This window comes from Agelaius phoeniceus, chromosome 2 (assembly GCF_051311805.1).
Source record: "Agelaius phoeniceus isolate bAgePho1 chromosome 2, bAgePho1.hap1, whole genome shotgun sequence".
Classification (NCBI taxonomy): domain Eukaryota; kingdom Metazoa; phylum Chordata; class Aves; order Passeriformes; family Icteridae; genus Agelaius; species Agelaius phoeniceus.
The window spans coordinates 18,696,362-18,713,272 of record NC_135266.1 but is presented as its reverse complement, the minus strand read 5'-3'; the positions used below and the strand labels follow the sequence as shown (position 1 = coordinate 18,713,272).

The window sequence follows — 16,911 nt, the reverse complement described above, 5'->3', positions numbered from 1 at the left end:
TGCAAAGAGACACCTAAAGTATTCTACTGAAAAAAAAAAAAGAAGAAAAATCTTTCTGTTCTGTGAAGGGTGAACAATTGCCTTTCAGCAGCATTAGTTAGATTTTTTAACATGTAAAAACGTGATTTTGGGGAATTGCAATGATGTAAAATGCACATTAAAGCTTTAGGCCCGAGCCCCAGTGTTCAGCTGTGTAACCAAGGAGTTACTATGTAGCCTTCCTTCCCACCCCTTGCTTGTGCTCTGGAATTGATGCTTATGAGTAGTCCTGCTTTAGTGGCAGTACTTTTGTGTAAAGTATTATTGTTAGCTTTCTGTGAAAGTACAGGAAAGCAAACAGACCTGTGTTAGTGGATCACAGCAAGCACAGGATTGTGTGCAGTCATTTTGAAGGTCATGGTCCTGTTGAGGAGAGCTTTATGCCAGCATTGTGCTGTGTCAGAACACCATGTAGCAGAAGACTTTATTTTAGCTCTGAACAACTTATAAATAATTTCTGCCTGCAGTTGGTTTTGAAGCCATTCCAGTAACGTACAGCTCATCCAAGTTTTATCTTGGCAAAGGGAAATATTACAAGGCATGGAGGGTCTGTCTGACAGAATATATTTCAAGGGTAAAATTTGTATCTGTAGCACTGCCTACATTTGTGACATAACATGTAACATAATTTTCTTTTGAACTGCCCGTAACTGTGCAGGCTTAAAATATTTGGCTGGCTAAGATTATATGCTATATTATATGTTTGTCTCAAAATGTCTTTAAAAAGCCAGCTTGCAACTACATAGTGTGTACAGCAGCAGGAGGGTGTAGATCACTGGAGTACAGGAAGTAGAGTCCAGAAACAAAAGAAAAGCTTTGAAAAATGTGATTCTTTTATATTGTTGAAGTCTCTTTTTTTCAGTTGATTCTGGGTGAGAAAAAGATCTCTGAACTTTTTTAAGCACAGACCATTAATTTGGGTATGATGTTTAACATGTCTGTGCTGCAACTCCTACAAGGAATGTGTCTGGAGAGGTGATCCCCACAAACATAGGACAAATATATACTGAACAAGGCTAAAGTCTGTATTTGTCTCCATGGGGTTTTCCAGAAATGCTGTAAATTCAGCTCCTTGAATCCTGTGATTTAACAGCAGCAATAAAGTCTTAAACATAAATTGCTCTCAAAGATGAAGCAGCCTGTAGCTGCAGAACTTGTGATAGATATCTTCAGAAGATGAGAGCTGAATTAAAAATTAATTTCACACAATTTTCAGTGTAAAAACAAATACACTGTTCTATATCTGAAGTGCTCTAATAATTGTAGTTATCGCTAGTCCCTTAACATCAGTAACAAAACTCCTTCTAGTTCCTGGAGATCCCCTGCCAGATCCACTTCCATATGTTCTGTTGAGTGCCTTTTCTATCTCTGTCATATCTGTCTTACTGTGCACTTTTTAGTACTCAGCTGCCATTTGTTGTTTATAACTCTTTCTTCTTTTCAAAGCCAAAAAGAATCTTTTGCTGTTTATTTTTCATTTAAAATGTATTTCTTTCTGAATGCTGTGCTATCTACATTTGCTATTAAAGCAAAGAACTGCAGCTCTTTAAACAAAAAACAGCTCTTTTTTTTTGTGCCAAGAAGGAAAGTTAGTAGCCTGGTAACAGGCTGTGGTTAAGGAGCAAATATTACAGTCCTTCAGGGAATCTTCGGGGTGTAATGGTCCAATTCACTGCCTGCCTGGAAGATAAAGAAAGAAACAAGAGCACTTTGATAATTTCTTGGATTGCTTGGGAGCTAGCTTGCTGCATTCTGGTATTAAGAGAGCCATAAATGACTTCATATCCCCTTAGTTTGTACTGTTGTAATTCAGCCAAGAAGTGACAAAGTAATGTTTTACTGAGGCCATGTCATCACTTGCCAGGATGGGACATAGTCTCCTTGCCAGCTTCAGATAGTAAAAAGTATTATTCACAAGCTCTTATTATAAGAGAGCTTTGCTGATACAGAACTTCCTCCTACTCACAAAACCTTGCCCTTTATTTGCCTTGGATGTTTTTTGTGCTGTTCTCTCTGACAAGGCATATCAACATGAATACACCTCTGAACAAAATCCCTGAAGTGCAAAGTCAGCTTTTAGATGAAGGTGCATGTTAGGGAGCAGCAAGGCTGGGTTGCTGCACTGGGGAGGATGGTGGGTGACAAGGCATGCAGGGACAGTGGCTTCAGTTCTAAGGGTCACCCAAACAAGAGCAAGGCAGGTCTGGTGACAATGATCTGCCAAAACTCCAGTGGGAACTGGGCAAGTCTGGGGACGGGCTGTTGGGCAGAGATTGGTGCACAAGATGGGGTGCGGCCATGGAGCCACCAGGCTCATACACTGCCTGAGCCAAAATGGGGCTCTTGCTGGCAGTGGGATTCTGAAGCAGCTGCCCCCACCAGCACTGCCCCAGCCCTGCTCCCCCCCACTGGGATGGTCAGACAGTGGCCTCGGACAGGGTCAGCCCCACAGCAGCCTCCATAGGGACCCTGCCTGTCTGCAGAATTTAAACAGGAGTGATTTTGGTGCACTTGTTTCAAAATGCATCCTAACTGGGCATGTTCTTCTCTCTGACCTCAGGACTGGCAGGTGTGCTTCATGTGACCATAATCCTATCAGAGGATTACTTGTTCTACAATTTGTGTTGTTCTGTAGCAACTGTTGGGTTTGTTCCATACATGGTATGTAACAGAGTGGACACAAGGAAAAGGGCCTTCAGTTCCTGATCCTCAAGCGCTCATGCATGTGTATTAACCATGAGAGTAACCCTACAATGCTCCATTGTGCCTATAAAATCATGAGCATAGTAGCCATGGTTACACCATGGTTCTTTTCTCTTTTCTTATATATTCCCATGTAAAAGAAATAAAAATACACCCTATTTGAGAAGTTCAAGAATTTTGTTTTTAAATAGAACTTGAAAAAATGAGCTATCTGGACAAGCTGAAGAGCTGGGTTAAAGTGGATCATCATGAGGGTCAGTGAGGCCAAGTACAAGAGGCTGTACAGGGGTCAGGGCAGCCCCTGATGTCAATGCAGGCTGAGAGTTGAATGGATTCACAACAGCCCTGAGGAGAAGGACTTGGGGGTGCTGGTGGATCAAAGGCTGGACATGAGCTGGCAGTGTGAACTTGCAGCCCAAAAAGAATCAAAAGCAGCATGAGCAGCAGGTTGAGGGAAGTGATTCTGCTTCTCTACTTTGTGTTCATGAGATTTCACCTGCAGTCCTGCATCCAGCTCTGGGGTCTCCAGCACAGGAAGGACATGGACCTGTTGGAGCAGGTCCAGAGGAGGCCACCAAGATGATCAGAGGGCTGGAGCCTCTTCTATGGGGAAAGGATGAGACAGCTAGGGTGGTTCAGCCTGGAGAAGAGAAGACTGTGAAGACCTCATCGAATCCTTCCAGGACCTAAAAAGGGGCTTATGTGAAAGATGGGGACAGACTTTTTAGCAGGGCCTGTTCCAGTAGGATGAGAAAGGAGCATAGATCCAGACTGGACAGACTGACTATATTCAGGCTAGGAATTCATTTTTTTTACAGCAAGGGTGATGAAATCTTGTAACAGGTTACCCAAATTGATAGTGGCAGGGCTCTGAGCAATCTGATCTAGCTGAAGATGTCCCTGCTCATTGCAGGGTGATTGAACCAGATGACATTTAAAGGTCACTTCCAAGCCAAACTATCCTGCAATTCTAAATTTCCTCACATGTATCCAATGTACTTCAAAACAAAATCCAGTGTTGTTTCAAAACAAAAACATGGTAGCTTCTCCCCAAAAGATATTAAAATAGAGTAATTATTTCCTCCATTTCTAAATGCAGCTTTTTCTTCTGTATAAATCATAAAATAATGATTTATAACTGATCAGAGCTTATAGACCTTAGAATTACCATAATTTAAAGTCCACTTTCCTACTCCTCCAGCACTTGCTTGTCTTTTACTCTAGAATTGGATGAAAGCAGATTCCAGGAAAAAAAGCACTTAAAATTTTTTGAAGTCCAGCTTTGTTAGATAAAAGTGGGTCTGGTATCATCAGATTTGCCTCTAGCATGGCCTGCCTTTTAATAATCCTGTTCTGTCAGTAGGAGACATCTCCTTTTGATGATACTGAGATCTTGTTTTCCATTTCTTGGGCTGTGTTGCTGTCTGATCCAAAACAAGACAACTCTACAAGTGGCAATTCCAGTCTGGTTGCATATGCCTTATGATCAGAAGCATGTGATGACTGCTTGAGCAAATGGGTGCACTTATGCCTGTCATCACCTATTCCTCCTGATGGTGTGGGAACCTCTTAAATTTTTTTTGGTTTTTTCATATTAATTATACTTTGCCCTCGTGAGGAGGTTCTAAGAGCGCAGAAAAGACTCTTATCACTGTCTCCTTTAGCTTTTCTCCCTGTGATCTTGTTTTAACAGTCAAGTTGGAGTTATTCTGAATTACTTCAGGAAAAAAAAGTGCCTGGCTACTTTTTTAAAGTAGCATGCTTTGCATTTCGATGAATTCCTTCACTGACACCTTCAATGTTTCTAAGCTGCGTTACAATTGTGTTTGCACACCTGGGGTCCTTAGTGTGGAGCACGGTGGGACTACTGTCTTTAATAAATAAATCTGACCGGCAAAAGCTTTATAAAGTGCAGGGCTTAATACTGCAGGGCATTCTAGAGCAAGTAAAAGTGTTATCATTTCCAGGGGAACGCTCTCAGACGGCGCACGGTAATGATCGATGGGAGATGGCCCTCGATGGCCTTTCCGGCCCTGGTTTGGCTGTGGGCAGTCTTTCCCGCTGCGGGCTGTCCCGTTGTTCCCGTTGTTCCCGCTGTTCCCGCTGTTCCCGCTGTTCCCGCTGTCCCCATTCCCGCACCATCCCGCAGCTCCGGCCTGAGCGACTCCCTCCGTTCCCGTCGGGGCGTGGCCTTGCTGAGTGGGCGGGGCCCTGTCGGATGGGCGTGGTCTTGCCGGGTGGGCGGGGCCGTGCTCACGTGGTCCAGGTCCCGCCCCCGGCCTGTCCGCCATGTTCGTTTCTTCCGCAGCCCCCGGTGGCGGTGGCGCAGCCCGGGACCGGGACCGGTGGAAGGAGCGGCGGCAATTCCCTTCCCGCGGGCAGGGATCGGCCTCCCCAGCGCGCCCGGGAGCGGTGGCAGTTCCCTTCCCGCGTCCTGGAGCCGAGTCAGGTTGCTTTCTTTTCCTTTCCCTTGTTGGCGCGTTCCCCGCTCGCTCCCCCGCCGCTGTCCGGGATCCCAGGAGCGCTCCCCGGTGTTCCCTGGCGGGAGCGGGAGGGCAGCCCCGGCCGGGCCCGCGGTGGGAGGGGGCCCCGGGCGCTCCCCAGAGCCGGTGCGGGTGGCGGGGAATGTGGCGTGATCCGGGATCCCGTGACTCCGGGGCAGGCGGCGGCTCCTTTGGGAAGCGGCTCCAGCTGGCCTGTGGCCGGTCACCGACCCCGAAGCGCTTCCTCCCGTCTGAGAGACATCGCTGCTTTGTCAGGCTGAAACTCGTTTTCGTACCTGTGTCCTCAACACGGTTCAGATTGGGAACAGAAGAAGTATTGAAGCTCCTTTTATCTCCTTTTTCTCGTTGCTGTGGGCTTGGAGCGGGCAGCCCAGGGAGGTGATGGAGTCACCGTCCCTGGAGGTGTTTAAGGAAAGGCTGGACGTGGCACTCAGTGCCGTGAGCTGCTTCACAGGGAGGTGTTCGGCCCTAGGTTGGTCTCGGTGATCTCAGAGGTCTTTTCCAACCCAGTGGGTTCTGTGTGGAGAGGGGCCGCCTGCCCAGCGCGCCCTTGGCTTTCAGTTCTCCTTTTTCGAAGCAGTGGCTCGGCTCAGCCGCTCGGCAGGGCCGGGGGAGTTCCCGGTGGCGGCAGGTGGCTCTGCGGGATCAGGTGTGGGCAGGGGTGGCCGGGGGAGTTCCCGGTGGCGGCAGGTGGCTCTGCGGGATCAGGTGTGGGCAGGGGTGGCCGGGGGAGTTCCCGGTGGCGGCAGGTGGCTCTGCGGGATCAGGTGTGGGCAGGGGGAGTTCCCGGTGGCGGCAGGTGGCTCTGCGGGATCAGCTGTGGGCAGGGATAGGGATGGGCCAGGGATGGGAATCGCCTCCGTCTGCGTGGTTAATGGGCTGCCCTCGGTGTAAGTCAGTCCGTGTTACAGGTAACTTGTTCAAAACAATTTAGTGGATAACAGGATAGTGCAAGAAAAATAGTTTTAAAAACCTCCATTAGTGCCTTTCTAGCAAAGTTACGTTTAACTAGATACATGGTGAGCATTTAAGTTTTATTAACTTGCGTGGGAAGTTAATAAAAGTTAAGTGGGAAGTTAAGTAGGGAACTTCTTGGCTAGGTTTTGTTCAGGAATTGAAATGCTTGTCTGCAGATATCCGTCGTGCAGCCTCCCATCCCTACGTGTTTTCCTTTTTGTCTATAATAATTTACAGCTACACTAAATAAGCATGTGGGTTTTATTTGTCTTTACTTTTAACGTGTTGTGCAACACTGAAGTTGTCAGTGCTAGCTTTTTTTAGAGCAAGGGTGGCTATTTGTGACGGGGGTTTTTTTCGAAGTGTTTTTCCATTACTTTTAGTAGCTTTGAAGGTAACAAGCTGTAATGGCAGACTGGAGGGAGAGCACACCTACCCAGAATAAATCCAAACCATTTTTTTCTTAGCACTTTTATTTTCAGAGAAACCTAATCAAAGGATGATACAGCTCTATCTGTGTTCCATACCAACATTAAATTTATAATGAACAGTTACTTTTCTCTGTCTTCATTCAGTTTGTGTGAAGCTGTCTTTGCTGTCTTAATTTAGTAAAGCCTTTTCCATAAAGTTAGAAAGAGACAGTGGGTATTAAAAAAAACCAAAATAAAAAAACCCCCAACAAACCAAAACACCTGCTCTAGCCGTTCTCGTTTCCTTGTTTTACTTTTGAGTGCTCAAATGCTATCAGTTTCCTTAAATTGAAAATATGTGTAAAAAAGGAATTGCAGAGGGTCAAATAAGATATTTAGATTTCAAGCTTTGTTTTATTTTGTGTCAATTTGGTAATAAATTATGGGAACCAGATCTTCCAGCTCCTTAGGTTTGGAATTTTACATAAATGTTTCACAATGGATAAAGGCTTGTAAGAAGTCCTTAGTGTTTGTTGTTTATTTTTTTTTAATAGTGTTGGTTCTCCCCTGTGTTTTGTTTTTGTTTTCCTTCTGAGCAGAGCAGACAAGTGTGTTGGCCTGGTACAGTGTAACCCACTTAATGCCTTAGGGATGGGCTTTTGTCACAGAGTTACACTGGGAAGAATATGAATGTACAAGGTAGCCTTGAACTAATAGAGGCTGCTATTACTAAGATTCCCTCAAGGAAAAGGGAAACTAATGCAAGGGAGAAAGATGAGCACATTTGGGCAGAAATAATTGCTGGATAGGTTATTGAGAGAGTGGAAGCAGTAATAGAGAAGTAGGTTGCAAGGCGAATGTCAAATAGCTCAGGCATTGTTAGCAGTGTTGGACCAGGAGCAGCAGCACTGAAGGGTGTTTTGAAGTTGGCTGAAAGTAATAGAATATGTAAGCTGGAAGATGTTTAACTGTGAACTGCTGAGAAGTGTCAACTCTGATTAAATTGGAATAAATGAGTTTGCTCATTTTACTTGAACTTGGGGATTGAGGTTGGAGGTGAAGGTTAGGCTTATGCAAGATTAAACTGGCAGAGATATAAATGTAGGTATTTCTCCTGACAAATTTTGCTAATTGACTTTGTGTCTAACTAGAAGTTAGAAAAAATGAAGAGATTCTGGCAGTAGGTGCTGAAATGATTTAATGATCCAAGGGTTATGTGAACTTCAGGATTCCTTCCCTTGGCCACTGGGTCTTTCATAGTCCTGGGTCATGCCAGGCAACTGTTTGAACTAGAATACTGAGCTTCAAAGGAGTCAAAATCTTAAAAAGGAAGCCTCAAATAAAACTTTTTTGGTATCTAAATGAGTGGCAACGGCTGAATGACAGTTCATTTTGGATTGGGTTGATATAAAAAATTACAAATAAGTTGTAGTGATATTCTGGTGTTAGATGAAGGCTGCTTACAACTAGAGGCAATTTCAAATAGTCTGTGTTTTCTTTTGGATAGATGTTTAATAATTTGCTGGCAGGTTATCTTCATAGTGCAGTGGTGAAATCACAGATACAGGAAGGAAGACTTGAGAGGAGATTAGGGCTTTGGTAGGGCTGGCTCTGAGGCAGCTGACAAGTGACTGTCAGCAAAGGGGTGTTCCTGATCCACAGCTCTTACGTCAATGCCCCATGGAGGGGAGGGTCAGGTTGGAGGCTGACTAATGTCTCTGCTTGTAGCACATTCAAAAGTACAAAGCCTGTAGCCTCTTGGCTTCATATCTGGTTGTTTTCCTTTGACTTGAGAAAGTCTTCCAAGGTTCAAACGTGTTTGTGGCCTCTTATGCACTAAAAAAGTATTCTTCTGCCACTTAATTGACCAGGGTATAAACCACTACCTCCCAAATATAAGAACAAGGATTGACTAAGGGGAGAAAAGTGAGAAAACATGATTCTGTCCTTTCTTTTCAGATTTTTGGAAACTTGCAGATCTGCTATAGGCAACAAGTTTTACCACTGTAGTGATTGAGGGCTGAGAAATGTAAATCCTCCACAAACAGTAAGTGTTGAAAACAATGTAGTTTTGGATTCTGCCCTTTCTGCTGCAACTCTTGTAGTTCTTGAGACTTCTTTTCAGACCTTTCACAGAGAAGCAATTAATGTCATTCTTTGATGGGCTGCTTTAACTAACAAACTACGTTTTCTATGCTAGCCTGGCAATTATTGTCAAATGCTTTGTTTCTGTGAAAAAACCCAACTACTAATGAGGGAGGGAGTTTACATTTCTATTGAAAGGCAAGTGTTTTTCAGTCAAAATACTTGCAGTGTTGTGCCTTTTTAAACTTCTGATACCAGTGGCTTAACAAAATATGGTGGCTTAGTAAATAAAATTGTGAATAAGCTTCAAAACTGAAATGGTTGTGCTTATATGTGTAAATTTGAGGATAGGAAGTTGTGAAACATGGTCAGTGTTATGCTCGTAGAACTGCTAATTCTGCTTGTCCATAACTTTAGTGTCTTTTTCTTAAGTCAAACATGGCCCCTTTTTGGCTGATGGCATATTAGGTTGTAAGTAAATATGTAATATAAGTAAACATGATTACTTACATGATGGGAACAAACTTGAGTCTATTTTACATTTAACAGCTTTGGTTAAAGGACAGTGTACTACATATCCTCAAGAAAACCTTTAGGTTTAGTCTTGGTTTTGTATAGCAGGTGGTTCACCACTGACCACTAAATGACAGTGATAACTGAAACAAATTTTCTTGCCTGTTTCCAAGTTATAAAGTAAATAGTGGAGAAACAATTGTCTGGAAATTAGAAGTCTCCCTTACATCTGTTTCTTCAAAATGCTAAGGCAGTTCAGTGGTGGTATTACAATAGATCCAGGTTTTGGTGCCCTATTAAAAACGGGGAGTGGAGGTGAGATATCAGTTGCTATGTGTGTTTTTTTGAGTTTTTAATGGTGTGCTGCAGTGGCTGGTATCAGCACAGGAAAAATAAACTAAATAGGTCCAATTGCCTTGGTTTGCTTAATAGTTTACATTGCTGACATTATAGAGGCAATGCAGTTACTGTGTTGGCTAGCACTGCTTTTCCATAGAACTTGAGTTCAACATTTGTCTTCAGCCTTCAGTACCCTGGTGTGAGTGGGTCTTCCTTAATCTATGAAATTATTTTTATAGTAAAAAAGGACAAATTCTGAGACTTGAGTTCACGTGTTACTATTATAGTTTTCTAGACCAAGAATCCTGCTTTTCTTTGAGTGCTGTCTCAGTACCTATAAGAGAGGTATTTGTACTCAAAATAAAGACAGATATTAAGCTGAGATATGGAAGTAACACAATCTAGATGAATAGACTGGACAAGGCAGTGGTATTTCATTAACCTTTGCAGAACTGGATTTTGTAATGCAAACTGCTTTTTCTGAGGTTGCTTAGCTGTTTGTCTTTCGTTGTGACAGCAAATATTTGGACTGATAGTGGAAATATTTGACTTGCAATTCATTTTACTGTTTGAAAGGGACATCCTGAAAGGCAACAATTAATTTACTTTTTGTGTTATGGTATATGATCATGTCATAAATTACATTTAGTAGAAAATGTTCCCTGCTTTTAACAGGAATATTGAAGTTAGTGATTTAAGCACTGTAATCCTTTTAAATTAGGGGAAGCAATTCAGAAATGGTTATCAAAATGAACCAGAGTGGGGCTGCCTTTTATTTGCTCTGACTTGCTTTGAATATTGAAATTATTGAAGAACATGAGGAAAATTATTCTTGTTACAGGGCCTTTGTCTACTTGGTTGAGATTACTTTTACATTAACTAATTGTGTAGCTCACTAAGAAATAACAATAGCAAACAGTTACATGTAATTCTGTACTCTCTTGTGATTCCTGATGCTAGGTAAAACAATCACATGCACATTAGGAATTAAGCTTATGTTTTGCTTTCAGATGATGAATGATGATTTAAACTGAAAAATTGATGTAGTAAATTTTAAAAACATCATATTGCATGTTAACCACCCTTTCCAAAACCACTGTCAAAATGCACATTATACAGATATTGTATTTTTCCTATTATACACTTTTAATTCTTGTAGTGTTTTAAGTATTTTATCATTGTTTTTCCTAAAGTTATGAAGCCTTGACACTCCAAAAAATAATACAATTACAAAAATTGAGTTCTTTAAAAATCTTATTTAAAGATGCACAATCAGAAAATAAATGCAGCAGTTTATTGTTCTGAAAAATACAACTCTGATTCAGCAGATACTCTAAATAACATTATCAGTTGTGGCTGCAGATGAGTCCCTTATACAATAATAAAACTATACATGTATAAAGTTTTAGCTGCTCTCAAACAAAAATACTTATTAATAATTTCAAACATGCTTCTTTGATGCTTCAGATACAGCTTATCAGCATCTATTTAAATAACTGAATGTATATTCCATTACTTTGGATTAAAAACTTTACAGAAACTTAATTCTAGCCTAGCATGGCAGCTGTGGAAACTGAATGTTCTGAAAAGCAACATTGTCTGCAGCATCATGGAAGACTCTTTCTGTAGCTTTTGTGTGAAAGGACCAGTTTGGTCCACTTTTAATAGTTTGTGGTTGGTCTGTAATTGTCTGCCCAATAAAACTAATTTTATGGTCATCAGTCTCTTAGATCTCACTGGAATGGCCCACATAGCTGAAATTGTGCAAATTAATTTTCCAGTTTCTAGATGCACACAGTAATAGATACTGTTAACACCTTTCTTATGTATATTTTGTTTAAAATGTGGCTTTGTGGACAATCTCATGATAATAACTGCCACTGATAAAAATGCAGATGCTAAAGAAGCGAGTGCTTAGTACCAGCCAGAGCTACTTAAGCCAGTTATTTATGCAGGTTGTGTCATTCGCAGAACTTCCGATTTCTGCAGGACTGGAAAAATAAATTATAACTTGTTCCCTACACTGGTAGGGATGAGCAGGAGAACATTCAGTACCCTCTCTTCCCATGAAAGCATTATTTATTAAGAAGCAGCTCCTATCTATTGATGTAGAAACTGGAGGCCTAAATAAATACACTAGACCTTTTTCAGAGTTAAGAGTTAAGCATCTCTTAACTGCAACTACACAAGTAGTCCAGTGACTCTAATGAGGTTTTTCACTAAAATGCACTAAAATGTATGTGTTCATAACCTGAGCCCTAGCCATTATCCTGTGGCTCTCTGAAGGGTAAATGAACTATATCGTATTGTAGCTTCTAAGAAGTTTTATTGTCATACAAACCTGTACAGAATTAAGGTTTTATAAACATTGTTTTTAACTATGCAGTATGAATTAATTAAATCACTTGCTCTGAAAAAAAATTTAATGGAAGCAGTCAGTTCCTTGTATTTTGATTTTATTTTTGTGTTGAGGCTCCAAACTACTCCTTTTACCTTACTGTAGATTGTGTCTAGCAAGTAAATATTCAAAGATGGAAAGTCACTGATAAAAAAAAAATTCCTGAAATTTCTTGCTCCTACTGTAGGCCTTGGTTGTAAGGCAGCACAGAGTCATATGACTCTCACACCAGCTTGTATCAGGTTCTAATTCTACAGCCACACTGTGGGTGATGTATATGCCAGTAATGCTAATTACAACTAGCAAGACCACATTCCTTCCTTCAAAGAAAGAGAGGGACTAGGCAACTTATGACCCATTTCCATTTTAAATAGATGCTATTTTCAGAGAAGCCTGTTAGGGCTGAAGCCCAGACTATCAGGTAGGTTTAGGAAAACAGTTCTCATACAGAAACTCAGTTTGGGCTTGATAAAATGAAACTTTAGCCCCAAGCAATTAAAACACCATTTTACAGTATCAGTTGACACTACAGTTGTAAGTGCAAAGGTTGGGTACAAAGCACTAATAAGCAAACTACTTTAGTGCTAAAGGATTTTTTAAATTATTATTTCTTTTTAAGTTTAACAAGCCTTCTTTGGTGTCACTAATTTGCCATCCCAATGCTGGCAGCCAGACTATCCACTAGCACTTCCAGAATTTTTGACAGTTTTACTATGGGAAGTTGACACCTCCTAACTGAACTGTCATTGTAGGCTTGGGCTCAGTATGTGGCATTTTGAGTGTCATTGAAGTAGTAACAGCAAATTTTCTTTTTTGATAGTTTTAATAGTATTCTGCTGCAATGCTGTTCTGCAAGGAGTAAATTATAAACTATTGAATGTTTATCTAAATAAAATGGCAGCATTTGCATTAGTTCCATAGATAACTGTGTTCCTAGTGCTTTGGTTTAAAAAGTAACTTTGGTAATAAAATACAGCACTGAAGTGACTAGTTCAAGGCACGTGCTCTATAAAATTCTCTCACTCTGCTTTTTTGCATGAACCTTTTCCAGTGAACATAAATTAATTATAGCACTTGTTGAATGTGATGTGATACCCCTTCAGTACAAAGGGGTGGTGCTTTGAAGGATTTGGGGGTTTAAAATAGTTCTAAGTGACAGACCAGTAATTTATGCAGCATATTGCTTAGATGCAGACTGCAGTCTGTGGAAGAGACACCTCTTTAATTTAATATTCTTGAGTGGATACTCTTACTGGAGAGTATCTGCAGTTCAACTGTTTAGTGGAGTCCTGTTTTTGTACATGAAACTTGATGTTGGTGGAATTTAAAACACATTCTAGATATTTACATGTGCAAAATTTGGTGCTCAGAACTATTTTGCTTTTTAATGATTTCCTTAATCTTTACAGGTCTAGGAAAACAGAAGGATCTTTTCCCGTAACAAAATGGCAACAAAATCATCGCTCCTTAAAGTAATACTGCTAGGAGATGGTGGAGTTGGGAAGAGTTCCCTCATGAACAGATACGTCACCAACAAGTTTGATGCGCAGCTGTTTCATACAATAGGCGTGGAATTCTTAAATAAAGAGTTGGAAGTGGATGGACATTTTGTTACCATGCAGATATGGGACACAGCAGGTCAGGAACGCTTTAGGAGCTTGCGGACTCCCTTCTATAGAGGTTCTGACTGTTGCCTGCTAACCTTCAGTGTGGATGACTCTCAAAGCTTCCAAAACTTAAGCAACTGGAAGAAAGAATTCATTTATTATGCAGATGTGAAGGAGCCTGAAAATTTTCCATTTGTGATACTGGGTAACAAAGTTGATATCGATGAAAGGCAAGTATCTACAGAAGAAGCCCAAGACTGGTGCAGGAATAATGGCAACCATCCCTATTTTGAAACCAGTGCAAAAGATGCCACTAACGTTGCAGCAGCCTTTGAAGAAGCTGTTAGAAGAGTTCTAGCCTCTGAAGATAGATCAGATCACTTTATTCAAACAGATACAGTAAACCTTCATCGGAAACCGAAGCCCAGCTCATCTTGTTGTTGACTTAAATTTCTTTTTGCCAAATTACTGTTGACTAGCTTGCTCTGTAAAAGAATGGGGAAGGTGTAGTAGATAGGATAACAAATGGGTTTCACTCTAATATTAAAATCGTAATATTCTGCTGCTTTCATGGGGGAGAAAAAGAAAAATCTCCATTCATGAGTGACCCATTGTTGAATTAGTGATGCTTTCTGTTTATGAAGACATCAAGGAAAAATAATATAAGAATATAATTTGCCAACTTTATTCAAATGATAAATACTTTGAATATAATTAAAACTTGAAAGTTCTAGAAGCACTACTTTGGAGAAGCTGTTCTGGAATTCAGGCACAAAGATACTTTTATATGTGTATATTTTTATGAAATCAGCATTCCACTTCTGTTTCATTAGGTGTCAGTTTCTTAACAATGCTAGATATTAAACTTCAGTCTCACTACATTCCTTTTGCTGTGAGTGGTACTTCATCTCTAATGTGGTTATTATAAGTTAATATAAATTACATCCAGGTCTTCTAATTGCCTAATGTTGCTGTAATTTGTGTAGGTTTGTAAGTAGGAGGTAAATTTCCTACGTATTTAATGTCCATTTTCTCCCATATACTATTCTAATGCTGCACTAATTTTTCTGGTGGTTTAATGCAAAATACTGATCATTTTTTAAATTAATGTGTGTCCTTGCCTTAAGTCCATTCTGGCATGTTTCTGATCAATAAGGTGAAAAATCTGAGTAACTGAAAAATAACTGTTTTTTGAAAACAAAATGCTTTATTCAGTCAGCTTTAATAGCACTTGAAAGGATCCACATTGTGACAGTTTTTTAGGAAAAGTTGTGTACAGCCTTAGAAGTTCCAAACTTCTTGTTTCTGTTAACCTGAGCTATGAATGTGTTTACCTGTAATATCTGCACTGTGATATTAAGGAATGACAATACGTAGAGAACTCAGGAAGATCTTGACTTACAGTAGATTTGACAGCTTTCAGCCCTAATACAGTTATATAACTATAGATAGTGTTTGAGCTGAATTTGATCATTATTAAAATTGCTATTTTAGGATATGGACTTGTACCTTTAAGAGATAATGTCTTTTATATTACTGAATTCATTTCATAATTATGAACCAGAGCAAATTCTGTATTTGTTGGACAGTTTTTTGCTGTCAGGCAGACAAAACTACAGGTGTTTTTGAGGCTTTCAGCTGCAGTTTAAGTGGTAGAATACTTGTATGAGAAATGGTTATTGACTCTCAGAGTAACCACTGTCCTTGCAATAGGAGAATTGCTAGTGCACTAGCAATTGCTTCCATCTCTCATTGACTGCTAACAGGCACGCATGCGGTCTGAGAGAGGAAGTCTGATGCTGCAGGACAGGCCATGTTATTCATTAAACAACTGCTTTCTGTACAGAAACTTTCTTGTTTCAATGGAAAAGCATTTCTTGAAGAGTACATTACCAGCAAGCACTTTATCTTAAAAGTATCTGATCAATCTGTACCAGGTGTAATTATTTGGAAGTAAAGCTTGCAAAAACAAACCCTTCTTGTTGCTCTTAGTACACTTTTCTGAATGTATTTATTCTTGCTCGACCTGTCCAGGACAACTTTAGTCTGCAGATCTGCTCCTCCTGCTTCAAACTTCCATCTTTTTATCTTTTGTGCATTCCTAAGTCTGATTCATCATTGCAGTCCTGCATCTACACCAACAGAACTGTGTTTTAAAGTTCAATCCCTGAGCAGTTAAATATAGGTTGAACTGCCACTTATGTTTAATTTCTAGTCAATGAATAAAAAGATCTGTGAAGAAAATCTTAGCTAAATCCCTCTTAATCTTAGGATGAGAGAGCAAAAAGCTTTAGAAATTAAGATTGCTTGTGTTATGGGGCTACGAAGCTAATGACATGAAATTGTTGTAAAACCACTACCTTACTAGTTAAAGCTTCCTTTAACATTCATTTTAGCAGAGATTAAGGTTGAAACTAAACAGGAGCTGAAGCTATTGTGACTAGAGTACTATAGGTACCATTCAAGTAAGATTGCTAAAAGGGAAAAATGGAAGGATGAGAAGCACTGTCATCTTTCTTCTGTGCGAGCATCTGTGTTTTCCCATCTGTCCCCCTTCCATTTCACATCATGGTTACCAAGCCTCCATCTCAGAAGTAGGTTTAATCAAGTTAAAACATAATCCCATAGAAGTGTATTACTCATGCCCTGGGAGCTGCTGTATCACAACTGCACACTCATCACAAAAGTGGCCAGTGAAGATAAACAGGCGTGGACATGCTTAGTAAATAAGACAGTATAGGAATTAGGCCAGGAATTGGTCTCAGAGGGAAACTACTTAGTGTCTACAGAATCAAAAATCTTTTGACAAGCACTTATAGGTGACAGGTATATAATCATAATGCTTAATAATAAACATTAATTTCTGTACTTTGTAAAAGCTAGGTTGCATTCCATATGGATGTAAGGTAGGCATTTGTGGCTTATGTTTCAATTCACTGATTTGTTTCAAGAGCTAACACACCTCAAATATTACAGGGTCCTGTTAGCAGTATATGGAGCTCTGTAGATTGACAGAGCATACTGTGTAACATGTATGCAAAGTGCCAGTGTCCTTTAAAATGAGGAAAAAGAACTGTTGTGGGTTGGTGGGACTGCTGGAAGCTGTGCTTGTTAGAGAGCAGAATGGGAAGGGGCAGAAGACGCTACCTGGGACAGCTGACAGCTCCTGTCACAACAAACTGTATCAATGCTTACATAAGCTGCTTTAATAGCTGCTCCATACCTCAAATGGATCTTGATTTAAGTCACCTGACAGGTTACCTAAACAGTAATAGAACCTTGTAGAAAGTGGAGTCTGAGTTGCATTTCCAGCCTGGATTTACTAAAGTTGATTCATGTTAGCTTGTGCTAATGGT

The 16,911-nt window shown here is 40.5% G+C and overlaps 1 protein-coding gene across 2 annotated transcripts; it reads left to right on the top strand.

Moving 5' to 3' along the window:
* The first annotated feature begins 4,998 nt into the window (after positions 1 to 4,998).
* Positions 4,999 to 15,528, top strand: RAB9A (RAB9A, member RAS oncogene family). Of its 2 annotated transcripts, XM_054654441.2 has the most exons (3): positions 4,999 to 5,191; positions 8,573 to 8,660; positions 13,358 to 15,528. In XM_054654441.2, exon 3 carries the CDS (start codon positions 13,394 to 13,396, stop codon positions 13,997 to 13,999), a length of 606 nt encoding a protein of 201 aa, XP_054510416.1. In that variant the 5' UTR covers positions 4,999 to 5,191; positions 8,573 to 8,660; positions 13,358 to 13,393; the 3' UTR covers positions 14,000 to 15,528. The 2 variants fall into 2 exon arrangements, with proteins under 2 accessions (XP_054510416.1, XP_054510417.1); XM_054654442.2 differs by lacking the exon at positions 8,573 to 8,660.
* The last annotated feature ends 1,383 nt before the right edge of the window (positions 15,529 to 16,911 follow it).